General features: G+C 43.2%; 1 protein-coding gene across 2 annotated transcripts in view; it reads left to right on the top strand.

Annotated features, from left to right (window-relative positions):
- Positions 1 to 16,222, top strand: part of SOX9 (SRY-box transcription factor 9) — a 28,032-nt gene extending 11,810 nt beyond the window's left edge. The window contains exons 2-4 of one of the 2 annotated variants that reach the window (XM_083351392.1): positions 8,529 to 8,932; positions 10,729 to 10,982; positions 11,654 to 16,222. In XM_083351392.1, the coding sequence (XP_083207518.1) occupies positions 8,529 to 8,932; positions 10,729 to 10,982; positions 11,654 to 12,471 (1,476 nt within the window). In that variant the 3' untranslated portion in view covers positions 12,472 to 16,222. Of the gene's footprint in view, positions 1 to 8,486; positions 8,933 to 10,728; positions 10,983 to 11,653 lie in introns of those variants that run through there. The other variant, XM_083351393.1, reaches the window with a different exon arrangement.
- Positions 16,223 to 16,478: the final 256 nt, after the last annotated feature.

Below are 16,478 nucleotides of genomic sequence, written 5' to 3'. Positions count from 1 at the left end.
AGTAAAATGTTTAGCATGCGATTCATCATCTTAGTGAAATTATTAAAGTAAAAGTCTTTCTTAATCTTTTTTAAGCTAATCATATCTTAAACTGCCAAAATGGCGAAGAAAATGCATCAAAGAAATAATTTCCACAAGTAGACTTTTATAGGTGTTAACTGTTGCATACTAGAATTTCTTATAGAATAATTTACTTCTGTAAGTAAATTCAAAATCCTAAATTATTCCACTTTGCTAATTTTCTTACATTCAGAATCTGCCTCCTTGGGCAGCTTTTGAGAACACCTAAACATAGTATGTATTGCATAGATAGGCACACATGCATATATGTATATGTGCATGTACATGAACAAATTGGGTAACCATAAATCATTACTCCCTAATTTCTACACCAAAATGTAAACTAAACAAAAAAAATCACTTTTGCTATATTGTCAAACTTGTGGTAATGAATATTATGACTGAGCTAGACTTTCAGGCCTTGCAGGACAAGTAGCCACAATGGATGGGAAACAAATACTTCACATAGTGGAACTTGCAACTTTAAATCAGAAGTGGACAAAGTTGCACAGGCTAGTTGCACTAGCCCATTAATCAAAACCAGGTAGAAACTTCAAGTTAAACTCCAAGTAAAGTTAAATGGAACAACAACAGAAGGCAGATGAGTCAATGGCTCACCCTACTCTACTATTATAGAGATGGTGGTCAAAGAAATCATTGCTCTTGATTCAGAATTTGAACACTAATCTCTCGAAATAGCTATTAAAGCCAGGCCTGGTCAAAGACAACCTTTAAAACAGGGGGGAGGGGAAAATCAGGAATAGGGGGATGACAGTGAACATAAAGCACTGCAACGTTGTTGTTTTTTAAATATCAATTTTAAAATTATTCCTTCAATTAAATTCCTATTAACTATTAAATGTTAAACTATGGGTAGTCAAAAACTGTTGGCAGCTTGCTGCCCCTCATCCAGAGGTCAGTTGATTTCTGATGTCTCTTTGATCACCCTTTGATTTCTCCCACAATTAGATAGATAATCTTCATTGTCATTTTTTACTGTGGGCACAATGGCACACATTAAAAATGAAATTTAGTTGCTTGCTCTCAAAGTGTACACATGCATAACACACACTTAAGCATACTATACACAACATATCAGTCACCAGATGTAAAAGGTGTCTTTACCCTTTTGATTAGCTAGAGCTGAACTTAAGGAAGGAACTCTACCTGAAGCTCAGCCAAACAAAGGTCTTGCTTTTTATGAGATCTTGCTCAAAGAAATAATTTCCACAAGTAGACTTTTATAGGTGTTAACTGTTGCATACTAGAATTTCTTATAGAATAATTATAAAAAGCAAGATAAAAAGCAAGATCTCATAAAAAGAAATCATTCTATATAATAGGTAATTTCTATAAGTCTATCAACACCAGGCAGCCAAATTTTCTTCACTCTAGCAAAGCACAAAGAGCACTTGCTCACTCACTGTCTATCTCTCTGATGGCTGGCAAGATATAAGGCTGACCTTCTTGCCACTGCCTACTAAAACTGGAGTCAGTTCGGTTTATAATGGTGTCAACTGTGAAAAGCCTAACAGTAGTTCCTCAGTTTCAAGAAAGGTTTTAGCTCTTGCTCCTTTTTTCAGAGAAACTGGAGCAAATATCTGCCCTTCTTCTTCTTCTTCTTCTTAAGAAACAGGGGAACGAGGGAGATTAGGTTGTACAACATATTTCCTCTTCTGTAACCTTCTTAATTTGGAACTATTAAAAGTATCTAATAGAAATAGTATCCCCTTCTTGGAAACACTTGCACAAGTCAATCACAGCCTTTGAATCTCTCTCCAGTATTTCTAGGGATCTTCCCTGGGGTAGGTGGGTGGAATAATAAATAAAACATTATAAAAGGGTAAAATGACATGGGTAAAATGCCTTTGATAAAAAAAAGCGATTTAACGGATTAAAGGTGAGCTTTTCCAATAAACAAACAAACAAACAAAAAACATCCCTATCATATATTTTATTTAAAAGTGGATTTACACGGTTTGGAAAACACCAGAGGAAATAAAAGGATATTATTTCATCTCCGGCGTGTTGTCGGGGGTTGGCGGCCGGTGAAATTCATCAGTTAGGCGAGATGGGCTTAAAGCAAAATCCAGGGTCCTCTCCCCATTGTGCGCCCTGCGTGTGTGCCTGCGTTTCGAAAAGGCTTCCAGCGCGCCTCTAAAATAGAGGGGAGTGGTGGTGGTGTGTGTGTGTGGGGGGGGTGTCTCTTGCCTTTGATGGCTCGAGAGCAGTTGGCTACTACAGTCTTTAGAAAAATCAGGTTTCCTTCCGCGGCGGCTCAGAGAGACCCCAGCTTCCCCACCGGCATCGCCCCACCAAAAACTTTCCTCGCGCCTCTCTTCGCGGCTGTGTTCCCCCCCCCCTGCACCTGCACACACACACACACACACACCTCCTTTCGCCAGCGCCGGCCGGCAGGCTGGCTCTCTTTGGCTTCAAACCTTCTCGCCGCTTCGTCACCGCAGGTTTGCGGGTGACATCACGCTTTGCAAACAGCAGCTCGGGGGCCCGAACGCTGCTGTTTTAAGAAGATTTTTGGGAATCGCGGGGGAGGGAAGGAGGCGGCGGAGGCGGGGGGGGGCGGTGAGGGAGGAGGCTGCTGGACTTTGCAAATCCTGCAAGTAGCTCCAGAAACGAGCTCGTAACGTAGCCCGGGATGCGAACTTGTAGCACTTCGCAGGGACCCCCACCCCACACACACCCCACACCACACCAAGACGGTGTCGGGGTTTGCCTCTAGCGACAGCGACCCGCTTGGACCTTGGTTCGCCTGATCTGCACCCGGAGGGGGGGGTCCTAACCATCCCTCTCGACCCCCGGTAGCTCGGCAGAGAAGCGCTCCGAAAACTTTAGGGTAGCAACGCGGTCGAGGGTAAAGCCGCCCGCCCCCCCCCCTCCTTCCCCCGCGCCGCTTTTTTTGAAAATGCAACTTCTCAGAAAACTCTTTTGATACTTGTCCCTTATTTCCAAAGTGGCTTTAAAAAAACATGGGAATAAAAGTGGGAGAATCCAAAGAGAACAGCCGTTGCGATCAATCTCCACACCCATGGGGAAATCCAAATATAAAGCACTGATAATGGGCACGGTCTACAGGTCCTCTCTCTTTCTATCGAATTGGTATATAGGGTATGGTTCCAACACCCATTTTTACTGTTAGTATTATCCCTCAATCTTATTGAAATGAAGTTTATGGGTGGGTACAAATATAGATCCATAGACAGGGATGGAGATGTGACCACGATAATATCGTTTCTGCTTTGGGGCAATTGATATTTTAGAACGAAGAATGTTAGCTTTACTTAGTTGATTGCTTCTCATAACGTCATCCAACTAAACGTTTTGTTTTGTTTTGTTTATTCCTGCCTATTCGACATAAACGTGCAAAGCCACCTGGTTTTCCCGATCTCTTAATTTTCGGCAAAGTCTGATTTTTTTCCCCCGTTTTGTTTTCTGGAGGATGGGGAAAAGACGAAAGAAATGTTTTTAGTTTGACAAAAGTGAAGCTTTTTGCCCCGCCGAAGAAGCCCTGAACAATAATTGTTGCTTCCAGTCTCACAACCATCTTCTCCGTTAAAGGAAAGTGTTTGTGCCCCAGACTCATAACAAAGCAAGAGAGTTAGTCCTAAATGCCATTGGGAACTAAGAGAGGCTAAGATTTAAACCGAATGCAATAATTAATCGCTGGCAAATATGGTGCCAAAGAGATCATTTATTTCCCACTGAACTAAGGAGTGAAATGTTGCAAAAAATATACAAAGCGATAGATTCATTTCATGGGTGTTTCCCCCCCCTTGTGAAAGCTTCCCCCTTTCCTCGGCTAACCCCTTATTGATCGGTTAACTCTCCCTACCCGCTAATTATTGTTAAATATATTTGGGGCGGGGAGACACTACTATATTGGCGTGATGGTTAAAGAAACAGCTCTCACAATTTATATTCTGTACCTCAATCCTTTTAAAACATTTTTTCCCATCTAGAATACCCAATCGGGTATTAGGATCATTCAGTCCGTGGTGAGATAAAAACACAAGATTCTCCTAAATATAAGTGGCCTTTGGGAACGACCTAGCAGCACAAAAGCTACAGGGGGGGTGGAGGGAAAAGGAGAAACCGAGTTATGGTGCAGACAACTGGGAGTTGGAACTGCGCGCGGATTCATCAGAAAGGCCGCGGAGTCAATGCTTTGCAAGGAGCAGCCCCCTTTTACGGAGATTTTTTCCCCCCTTTAAACTCGGAACTTACGTAAACTCTCGCCCCAGTTTGGACATCGAGCGAAGAGCTGAGCGCAGATCAAAAAGCGGGCAGGACGCTCAAACAGGGCAATCTCATATTTCCCTGTTTTGATGTTAATGACGATCATATTACAATGGTAACTGTGATACTCTAATCATACGATCGTTGAAACGACTTTTACTTTTTTTTAAAAAAAATGCACCTAAGAAACCGACCTCTGCAGTCTGTGAAACGGATTAGCTAACCAGGACAATCTCAATTTAAGTGCCGCGTCTCGAAACGGAGCATTCCTCTTGAGGAAAGTCCGGTTGAAACGTCCCCCCGGTTGATTCAGGCTGGGAGAAACTTAAGATCAAATTGCGGACAGACAAGTTGCTCACCCGTTCCTTCGCCCTCTTCTCTCCCCATTAGGGGGAATGGCTGCGCGTATTCTTTTCACCCTCGCCTCACTTTGCGCACTGAGATAGGGAGAATGCATAAGCATCTTTTGGCAACCGATAGGGATTGGATTTTAAAAATGTCTTTCTTTTAAATAATTCGGGGAGACACACACACACATAAATAATAATAATAATAATAATAATAATAATAAGAAGAAGAAGAAGAAGAAGAAGAAGAAGAAGAAGAAGAAGAAGAAGAAGAAGAAGAAGAAGAAGAAGAAGAAGAAGAAGAAGAAGAAGAAGAAGAAGAAGAAGAAGAAGAAGAAGAAGAAGAAGATGGAAGGGACCTTGGAGGTCATCTAGTCCAACACCCTGCTCAGACAGGAACCCCTATATCATTTCGGACAAATGGCTGTCCAGTCTCTTCTTAAAAAACTTCCAATGTTGGAGCATTCACAGCTTCTGGAGGCAGGTTGTTCCACTGGTTAATTGTTCTGTCTGTCAGGAAGTTTCTCCTTAGTTCTAGGTTGCTTCCCTCCTTGATTAGTTTCCATCCGTTGCTTCTTGTCCTGCCTTCAGGTATTTTGGAGAATAGCTTGACTCCCTCTTCTTTGTGGCAGCCCCTGAGATATTAGAATACTGCTATCATGTCCCCCCTCGTCCTTCTCTTCATTAAACTATGTGACACTTCACCATCTAATCTGGCAAATGAGACCCACCGAGGTCAGCCAAACATTTTCCACCTTATTATTGCGCTGCGTTTCGTTAAAATCATTTCCCGTTTCTTCACTGAGATTTACTCCGAGGTTAAGTACGGCCGTCTTCACCGGGGACCCTGCGTGTCTCCCATGTTTCCTACTGATGCGCGATTGTGCATCAATATTGCGCATACCTACGTTGTAGCCTTAATTGTAAGGCGGGTGCATGGTAATTGGATGATAATGCAAAAGAAGCAGTTGTTACACACCTGGAAAAAATTCTGGGAGGTGGAAGCGGAGAAATGATTTGAAGTAGTATAACGAGGGGGAAGGTCCGCTCTCCGCATAAGCGCCACTGCCACCTTTGTAGATCTCTTTGGAAACACTGCCCTGTTATTCTAAAGTCCTTTGATAGGTTTATCATTTGCATTGACTTTAATGAGATTTCATCAGCATATTTCATTAATTTCATCCTTGAATCACAAACGAGGCAAAGGAAAATACTGACTGATGAAACCGCCAGACTTAATCCGAGTTTTAGTGTTCGCGGGAGGGGGGGCGTGCTCTGCATGCGTACGAGTGTGCGTGTGCGCGCTTTTTAAACAACCTTCAAGAAAGATCTTTTAACTTTAAAAGCATAAAGGCGGTTAGTTTCTGAGCCTATGGCGCCCCCTCTGGATGGAAGCGGGAATTACACTTTATCTGCCGCAAAGGTGATTTGTTTACTGTATAGAAATAACTGTTAAATGCCAAGAAGAAGAAGAAAAAAAAACGAGACTGAAGGGAGAGTGGAAAAAGCGCAAGCCAAGCCAAGGGAAGGCGCCTGTCCTCCCAGGCAACATGACAGCTAATGATTTAAAGAACTGACAATGCGGGAAGCGCCCGTCGCCGACGGGCTCCCCTAAAAGACCTTGCCTTTGCGGAGGATGCCCACGTTGTCTTTCGATGAAGGGGCGATTATATCAAGAGGCCAATACATCACTCAGTGCACCCGGTTTCTTTCTAGCCATCTTGACTGCTTGGTTTTTACTCTTGCGCCTCACTTTCCCCGGACGCTGCACTGACAACTTAATCGTCTGTTCATTGGCATACTTTTCCTCCTCTGCCTCAATTAATTTTAGAAGAAAAAGGAACGGAAAGCACTGTTCCCCTCCTCCCCCCCCCCCGCAAACATTAAAAATGACTCGAGATTCCGGGAATTAAACCTTAATTTTAAAAGCTCACAAATTCACGCACTACTGATACGCATTCAGTAAGGAACCTCTGAAATCAGCGACGGCTATGGACGCTTTTAAAACTAATTTAGTAAAAATTTCGCCTCTCTTAGGGAAGGAGGTGAGTGGGAAGAGTAGGAGAGAGATATACATAGGTCTGAAGTTTGTCAAGACGTTCAACAAGCAAACTCAGATCTTCAATAGAAAAGACTTAGCTTAAAGAAGAAATAACTGCATCCCCCTTTGCAAGCGTATTCTGTTCCCATTTCATAATGAGTTAAACGGCTCTGTGCCGTTTAACTCAGTCCTACTGCATCCAAAAGGAAGGTTAATTCCCACGTTAAATCAGAAGTCTAACCTTAGATATACCTGCTATTTTTTTTTACTTTACAAATGCTTCGTCAACACAGTCTGAAAGGGAAGTCTTGTCATATAAGAGAACGTTTTTGATAACATCATTTAGGGAAGATTGAGCTGTCATTTAAACAGTTTTTTTTTAAAAGAAAAGAAAAGAAAAGGGGCCATTAACCTTAAATGCACAAAGCGGGATAGGCGGCTTTAAATGCTAACCGCTTGATTAAAAGGTTATGCTAAATGACTAGAAAAAACGTCGCTTTACTTAAGAAGCACCTAGCTCGATTTTCTTCCTCTCACGCCCCCCACCCCCCCCTACCACCAACCACCACAGCCCCTCCTGTCCCGCGAAGGGCAGCTTAGCGCGTCGGCTCCTTCTTCGCCTTGAACCTTTTCAGCACGAGCGAAGCATTAAGACGAGCAAAATCAAAACAAAACCCTCCCATAGGAGAAGTGAATCACAACACACTGGCGGGGGGGGGAAGGAGGAGGAGGAGGAGGAAGAGGAAGAGAAGGGTGAGAGACAGACAGAACGAACTAAGTTCTTGCTCCGAGCAAACGGGAGAGTGGGTTTTGCCGCTCCGTTTTATGGTGAAGCGATGCGCGTGCTAGGGATGTCAAGCCCTTCCTTTCGCCCCCCCCCCCCCGCAAGCAACCCCAGAGATCTACTTCAATCGGTGGAAAAAGGCAAGGAGAGATTTACTCGGAGGTCTCGCAACAGTTGGAAGTACAAAGACCCAACGGCAGCGTGCGACCAACTTTTCCTTTCCTCCCTCCCTCCCTCCCTCCGCCTCGGCGCCCCCCCTCCCTCTCCAGAGGGAGGAAAAAAACTTTTTCAGCCAATCAACGGCGTGCCAGCCCTTCTCAGCCAGGGCTGCCATTGGCGTTTCTACGGCGAAATAGCAGAGGCAGAAGTATTTATTACAGAGAGTCGCAGGGAGCGCTAGCAGAGCCGAAGTTGAGTCTTAGCGGGCGATCCGGGGAGCCTTACGACTTTTCGCGCGCCGCGCCACCCCCCGCGCGCGCGCCTCTTTGCTTTACTCCCCCCCCTCCCTCCAGCGAGCTGAGGAATTCGTCTCCCTTCTTTTCCGAAAGAGGTGGAAAACAAAACAACAACAACAAAAATTTTTTCCCCCTCCGACTCTTTTCAACTTCGCCCGCCGGTCTCAGCCGGCTCCGCTTCCAAGCTTCCGCGGACGGGAGCGGCAGCTCGTCCACATGTCCGTTTCTTGAGCTCCGTTTTCCTCAAGCGACGACTTCGGAGCAGCGCGCCCGGCAGCCGAGTTTCTGCAAAAGGACGCGGCTTTTTCGCGCGCGGGCGGGCGGCCGCGAGCGAGCGAGCGAGCGAAACAGACGCTCGGCCTGGGCGCGTGCGGGGGGTTTTTCCTCGCCTCCTTCCCAGCTGTTCTATAAAGAGGCGCCGCTCTTGCCGCTTGCTTAAGCCCCCTTCCCCGTTCTCCTCCCCACCCCTCTCTCCCCTCCGCCTCGATATATATATTTTTATTATTATTATTTTCCCCCCCGCGTCCGCTCATATTTTGGCTTCCCCCCCCTTTTCTCGCATGAATCTCCTCGACCCCTTCGTGAAGATGACCGAAGAGCAGGAAAAGTGTCTGTCCGGCGCTCCCAGCCCGACCATGTCGGAGGATTCCGCGGGGTCTCCCTGCCCTTCGGGCTCCGGCTCGGACACCGAGAACACGAGACCCCAAGAGAACACCTTCCCCAAGAGCGACCCGGAGCTGAAGAAAGAGAGCGACGAGGACAAGTTCCCGGTGTGCATCCGAGAAGCCGTCAGCCAGGTCCTCAAGGGCTACGACTGGACCCTGGTGCCCATGCCCGTCCGGGTGAACGGATCCAGTAAGAACAAGCCCCACGTCAAGCGCCCCATGAACGCCTTTATGGTGTGGGCTCAAGCGGCTCGCAGGAAGCTGGCGGACCAGTATCCCCACCTGCACAACGCCGAGCTGAGCAAGACGCTGGGGAAACTCTGGAGGTAAAAGGGGCGGCGGCGGGGGGGGAAAAAGAAAATTAGTGCAATTAGTGCAGGTTCGCATCCCACCAGGCTCAAGGTTGACTCAGCCTTCCATCCTTCCGAGGTAGGTAAAATGAGGACCCAGATTGTTGGGGGCAATTAAGCTGACTTTGTAATAATGCCGCTTATTAGGGCTAATAAGCAGGCATATACATAGAATGAAGGCTATTGCTAAGCTTGTAAGCCGCCCTGAGTCTTCGGAGAAGGGCGGGGGATATAAATGGGATTTAAAAAACAAAAAGCCAGGCTGGGGCGCCCGGGTGGGCGAGGGCAGCCGAGGAGAAGGAAGCGGCTCGGGGCTGCTCCCAGAAGAAAAGGGCGCGAAGGCTTGCAGACTCGCCCGGCCGAGCGCGGGAGGGGCGGAGAAGAGCGAGGGCGAAGGGAAGGAGCAGCGTTACGGCGGCTGGCTGGCTGGGCACGGCTTGGGATCCACGAGGGAAATGCCTGGCAAGGAGCAAGGGCCGAAATCGCGCGTGGCTTGAAGCGCAGCAGGCCAGCTTTTTTAGTGCGGCGGCAGGAGACTGGACCTGGGCAGGAAGGCGGCGAGCACTTGGGCGCACAGATGGAGTTCGCTGGGCTTTGCCCGGAGACTCGCTTTTTTTTTTTTCCCCGAAAAGGGGATCTGGGGTGAAAAACCTTGCCTTCTCCTCCTCCTCCTCCAGTCGAGTTTGAGTTTAGGGGCCGGAGCGGAGGGACAAAGATGGAATGAGAGAGCCCTGCCTTAGAAGAGAAACCACTGAGGGAAAAAGATGGGAATGCTTTAGACGAGAACATTGTGGAATCTCATTAGAAAGACGACAAGATCAAGGCTTTCACCAAAGCCTGGCTTTTTATATCCCTGAACGGGTATAAGAAATATTCCTTAAGAGATAGGAAGAATATTCGGAAAAGCTCCTTGTGTGCGTCCAGCAAGTCGTCTCTGTTTAGATATTTGGCCTACCTGTTGACAAACAAAATGACAAAAGTTAAGCCCTTGACATAACTTGAGCCCTTCTCTGGAGAAAAACAGGAGCAGCACATCTTGGGTGTAATGATGATTGGCACGAATTAGCAAGTGCCAACCAATAAGAAGTTGGCACAGAAGGATGACTAGCAAGAGAGACGTGGGGTGGGGAGGCAGGAGAGAAGAGAAAGTGAGTCAGCTGGCTGAAGCATAAGCTAACGACTTGCAAAAAAAGGGGGGGCTAAGGGAGCCACTTTTGTGGCCGCAGAAAGTTTGGGGTGAGTTTAGATGGTAATTTCCCCAAATGCCTAGAGGAATCCTGGTATCTGAGCTGTGGCTGAAGGTGCTTATGTGCATGTGTCTACACAGCGTTTGAGTGCTGTCTTGGGTCTTCTTTCTTATGGGAAAGAGAGTAGGGCCCCAGAGTGATGGAAAGAATTGCTGAGAAAAAATGAAAGGAGTGGTCCGAATCTTTTTTTTTCCTTCAAGAGGTTTTGGAGAAGTTTTGCAGTGTGTTTCTACCCAGAGGGTTATGCGGGAATAACAGAATGCTAAAGGTTGCCTTTCCTGATGCCTGCCATTTTGTGGTGGATTTTATACACCTTATGTTTTGTCCTCTGCATTATCAGAAGTTCATTTTACCCAAGTTTGGGGCTTCTGACAGCTGCCTGCAGGGATGCTGTCCTAGGGGTGCAGCAGCAGAATCTAGAGTAAATTTCTAGCAAAGCAAAGGTGCTCTAAGTAGTAAAATCAGGAAGCTTAAGCTTTGGGTAGAACTTAATCAGCCAATGCATGGCTTTGCTTAATTGCTTAGGTTATTGAATGAGAGCGAGAAACGCCCATTTGTGGAGGAGGCTGAACGCTTGAGAGTGCAACATAAAAAAGACCATCCAGACTACAAGTACCAGCCACGAAGGAGAAAGTCAGTGAAGAACGGACAGGCTGAGCAAGAAGAAGGATCGGAGCAGACCCACATCTCTCCAAATGCTATCTTCAAGGCCCTGCAGGCAGATTCGCCCCAGTCTTCATCCAGCATGAGTGAAGTACATTCACCTGGAGAGCATTCTGGTGAGTGTGCCATCTTCCCCTCCTTGTAGAAGATGAGGAAGATCATCCCATGTAGACAAGTCTTCTGAAGAAGACTATCAGATAAGTTAACAGTTTGTTGCTTTTCTGGAGCAGTTGGTCAAGGAAACACAAAAGAGCTAGATGGCTATTGGGAAAAAGCAATAGCTTTTGTGTACCTACAAGCAAGGTCTTCAAATAATATTACACATCAAACCCATGGGAATTAGATAGCTGTAGGTCGTCCTCAAATATTTCAATATCAAATTCATTGCTTTTGCTAAGCCATTCCACCAGTAGTACTGGTCTTAGTTTTCATCTTGGTGTATTACCACCCCTCATAAACTATAAACATCTATTATTGTGGCCTTATAAAGCAGCCAGTTTTCAACTACATGCAACAATCTGGATTGGTACTTCATTCTTATTGGCAAGCTCTCAATTGTCTCCTTTGCATCCAGCCATAGTTAATCTTTAGCTAAGTTATCACTGCCATGCAACACCTTCTGCTCATTAAAAGTGGCCGCTGGTGGGAGCTTTATGGCTCTCTGGCTGTGCCTGTTATCAGAAAGGAAAGAGCCCCAGGTGTGGCTTGCTTGCCATGTGACTTCAAAGGCATCAAAGAGAACCTGTTCCCTTTGTAACAGCTACTATCTCCTTTGTATTCTTTACAGGGCAGTCTCAAGGGCCACCTACTCCTCCTACCACTCCTAAAACAGATGTCCAGCCTGGTAAGCAGGACCTGAAGCGGGAAGGTCGCCCACTGCAAGAAGGAGGAAGACAGCCACCCCATATTGACTTCCGAGACGTGGACATTGGGGAACTCAGCAGTGATGTCATCTCTAACATTGAGACTTTTGATGTTAATGAGTTTGACCAGTATCTCCCACCCAATGGCCACCCAGGAGTTCCAGTCACCCATGGCCAGCCTGGCCAAGTCACCTACACAGGCAGCTACGGGATCAGTAGCACCACAGCTACCCCAGCAGGCACTGGGCATGTCTGGATGTCCAAGCAGCAGCAGCAGCCACCACCGCCTTCTCAGCAGCCACCCTCCCAAGCTCAGCCACAACCACCACCCCCACCGCCGCAGCAGCACACACTCACCACCCTGAGTAGTGAACCAGGTCAGCCTCAACAGAGGACACATATTAAGACCGAGCAGCTCAGTCCCAGCCATTACACTGACCAACAGCAGCATTCACCTCAGCAGATCAGCTACAGTTCCTTCAATCTCCAGCACTATGGCTCTTCTTACCCGACCATCACTCGCTCCCAGTATGACTACACAGACCATCAGAGCTCCAATACTTACTACAGCCATGCTGCCAGCCAGAGTTCCAGCCTCTATTCTACATTCACTTACATGAACCCCACCCAGAGGCCCATGTACACCCCAATTGCAGATACTACGGGTGTACCTTCCATTCCTCAGACCCATAGCCCACAACACTGGGAACAGCCAGTCTATACACAGCTCACCAGACCATAAAGCTCTGAAGGATGGTGTCAATTCCCCAGACTTATAAAAATATTTTTAAGGTAAAAGTGAATGGAAGAGAGGAAAAAAAATATCTCAGAATGCATTATGCACTACAACACCCTTTCAAAACTGACCAGATTATTCTCAGTCAAGAAACATTCCATGATGGACTAAATCTTTTGATTTGAAGGCAGTTTTTTATTTTCTTCAAACAGCCAGCTTAGCTTGCATAGGTATGAACTTGTTAATTATTTTTTAACAATAACTAAAAACAAAAAAATGAAAAAAATATAAACTCAAAAGTATTCCTCTGTGAGGAATATTCTCTATTTTAAATATTTTTAGTATGTATTGTTTATGATTTGTTACCAATATGATGGGATTTATACGTACTTGTTTTTAGAGAAACTTAAAAACTCCTTTTTCCTTTTTTTTTTTTTTTTTGGACAGTTGAACCACACTTAGCAAAAGATTATGCCTTAGCTTTTTTCCCTGTTGTCAGAGGTATTTTTCTATAGCTAACTGATACTTTTAGAAACTAAAATGTGTGCATTAAAAATCAAGGAAAAAAATTGGGGGGGAAGGAAATACCGTAAGTGCTCATTAATATGATTGTGGGAATTTGGAAAGAGACTTTTATTTTTCTAGCATGGAAATAAAATATGTTGAGAAAAAAAGAATTAAAGAAAAAGCAAAAATACCTTGAGCCTTAAAAGTAACACTATCAGACGCCTTAAAGAAAAATCCTGTGAAATCTTCCAAAAGACTTGCACAATTATTTTTCCCCCTGCCAGGGGAAAATATGGAATTCCCAAGAAGAGAGCTCAGTTTTAAAGGTCTGAAACTTTTTAATTATTATTTTATTTGCAACTACAAGCACCAAGTTTGAAAGCCAGAACCAGCATTCCCTACCTTGACCCCTTTTCTTCAGCTTCCAACACCAGGCCAACATTTGTGAGACAAATGAGGTCACTCAAAACCAGGAGACTCCCCTGTAAATTGCATGAAAAACTAGAATTCTTTATTCCACGAAGACAGCTTACAAGAGAAGGAGATGGGAATGACACAGGGACACCAGCTTTAGCAAGGTTCATGGATGACAGTAGTAGGTGGTTTTTCTTCTTTTAAAATTATATATATTTATTTTGTGAAAAAGATGTTTTTAATCGAGGTTTTTTTTTTCAATTCCCCCCTTCCATATTAGAAATCTTTGTAATGTAAACAGAAATACCAGCATCTTACTCAGAGGGTATATGGTGCCTAATTGTTAAATTATGGTCTAAATCAATAACCCTTTATTTTATTTATCTCTCAGTCTTTTTGTATTTTATTATTCCTTCAGAATGTGTCTTAGGTTTGTACAAATACCTGGCTCCTATTTGTCTTTCTATCTTTTCTATTTCTTTGGTAAGAATAAACTGGAAAGCTTTTTCTGTTGTTTTTCTCATTGTACAAACAAAGCATGGCTAATTAATTAGTGTATCACTGAGTTATTTCTGCCTGAATACTTTTGGACTCGTGATTTGGATCGGACTAAATTAATGCAACAGTGTGGTGAGCACAGAAGGTAAGAGTGGACTGAACCACTCTTTCTTTCGTGAAAAATTCCCCAAGTTACAGCCAATCAGCAAACCTTCCTTTACATGCGGATGTCTGACTTCTGGGGATTTCATTTTGCATGGAGGAACATTTAACAGATTCCCTAAATTGCTATCCAAAATGGTCCAATCCACCATATTGCCTTAAGGTTCCACCTCTTTATTCTTTTGTCTGGATAGGCCTAGGCTTATTCTGCCCAAGTGAAGCAAAGCAACAGTGAATGTAAACCAACAAGGCAGGAAGTGGCACATTTCCATTATTTTTCTGTCTCTTGAAGGGGCCAGAGAAATGAATGGGTGCTGCTGGAACCACCAGACAGCCTTTCACTTCATTTGGGAGGAAAATTAGAGAAAGCGACACTGGTGAACTTGTGGCCAAACAGTTAAAATACTGCTTTTGGAAAAAAGTTAGCTAACTTTTTTTATTTTAAAATGTTATATTTGTTAATTATTTTATAGGGAATTCAGTAGAAGAAAAGCTTAAAGCACTCTTATAATATGGTATCTTTTCTACTATATTTAAAAAAGCAGATCTCTTGAAAGTATTTCTGTAACTTAAGTAATGTCCTTTCAAAAAGATTAGTTTTAGATAAAAACAGTTTTTCAGTCATTTTGTTTGCAAATCCTTTGGGTCTCTGTAAAACTTATCCTTTTGTATATTATTGTTTGCAATAAATACACATTGTATTAAACTTGGAATGAAAGAGCTATTTTAGCTGCAATTCTGGAAGTGATCTAAATGATCTTAGCATTATTTTTGTTTGATGCAATTACATCTACTGGTGACCTAATCTATATACGGTATACTGAAAAATGTAGTGCATACTGTTCTAACCAAAGTCGACTTTGGAGTGTACAGCACCACCTATCTACAACTCTTTAAAGCAACTGCATCTTTTCCTGGGAACACATGGTTTGGAAAAGTCACAACTGGTTTAAAGAGTAGAAACAGGTGTTACATTCTTCATAGCAGTTTTGGAACGGTCTAGAGTATTTGTATAACCCTATTCTATAATAACATACCTATGAGACTCAAATCAGTTTACAAATTATCACAAATATAGCTAACCAACTTTTCTGGAGGGATGGTCTGTTTAGATGTGTTGCTTGCTAATTCTCTTGCCAAATAAATGGAAGGAATCATAGTTGTTCCAGGACTTAAAACTACTGGAGATTTTATTTTCCCTGTTTAAATATTACAGCATATTGTTTCTTACACAACCTGAAAATACCATTTTCTTTTCCATACATGATTTTTCTTACAATAGATTAACTTAAGTTGTGTTGTCTTCAGAATGCACAGAAATAAATACCTGACCAGTTCCAACATCTTTGACCAAAGAGTATTGTTCTAAAGGAATTACCAAAAAAAGAAAAAAGAAAACGCTGAATGCTTCAAGATTCAACTGAATTTGAAAACTATGTAATACAAAATTTGGAACATTTGCTGGGCCTTATTTAAAAGGGCTAAGGAAATATGAGTCGGAAACAAAACAAGTTAAAAATTGAAAGATTAAATGGATTTAGCACTGAAAACAATATGCACAACAATGGGAATTTCAGTGGAATAAAAAAAATAGTAGTAAATAACACACTTAGTGAAAACTGGTATGAAGCATTTGCAAATAATATACCACTCCAGTGTGGATTGTTAAAAAGGGTAATACATTTTCTAAAAAAAGCCTGGGAAGTGTAATAAGGTTGGATCTTGCCCTCGTATTAATGGCAATGTAGAAATTTACAAAAAGATCTATAACAGAATGAAACATTCTAAAAGTTGAATTTCCTTTCTAACTTGCAATCTTTCTATTAAATATTACTAAAACTTATTTTTACAGCGCATACTGAATTATCTTTGTACATGCCAACAGCATGTAGGGTACCTTACAGTTCTCATTAGAAAATGCATACAGTTCCTATAGCAGATAAAGAGCAAATAACAGCATGCTTCATTGTCTAAAATAGCTTCACATTTTAAAAATACATCTGACCCAGAATTTAATTTAATATGAAAACTATCTTTGGACTATAATTCTACCCATGGACTTGTAGCATATTTGAAGTCTAGGTTTGTCTTATTTAAGATGGTTTTGTAAATCGAAATAGATTTTTTACAGGATAAGACTAATTTTTCACTTTACCTTCATTAATCAGTTTTAATAATATTTTCAAAATGATGTAGGATATTTAAATAATCATTTTAATAATGATATTTTCAAAATGATGTAGGATATTTAAATCTCCAAGGGAGATGGGCAGTTTAGAATAGGAAATATAAATATTTAGATCTAAACTTTATTCTCAGGATGTGTACTTAATTTACTTACTCGTGTGATGCTTGTAAATCTCTTGTTTATTCACTTTGTGTTTTTCTTTTCTCCTTGCTTCTGTTTCTTTCTGCCTTTCTTTTTTTCCTTT

This window comes from Vipera ursinii (assembly GCF_947247035.1).
Source record: "Vipera ursinii genome assembly, chromosome: 2".
Lineage (NCBI taxonomy): Eukaryota > Metazoa > Chordata > Lepidosauria > Squamata > Viperidae > Vipera > Vipera ursinii.
This window is presented reverse-complemented; position numbering and strand designations above follow the sequence as displayed.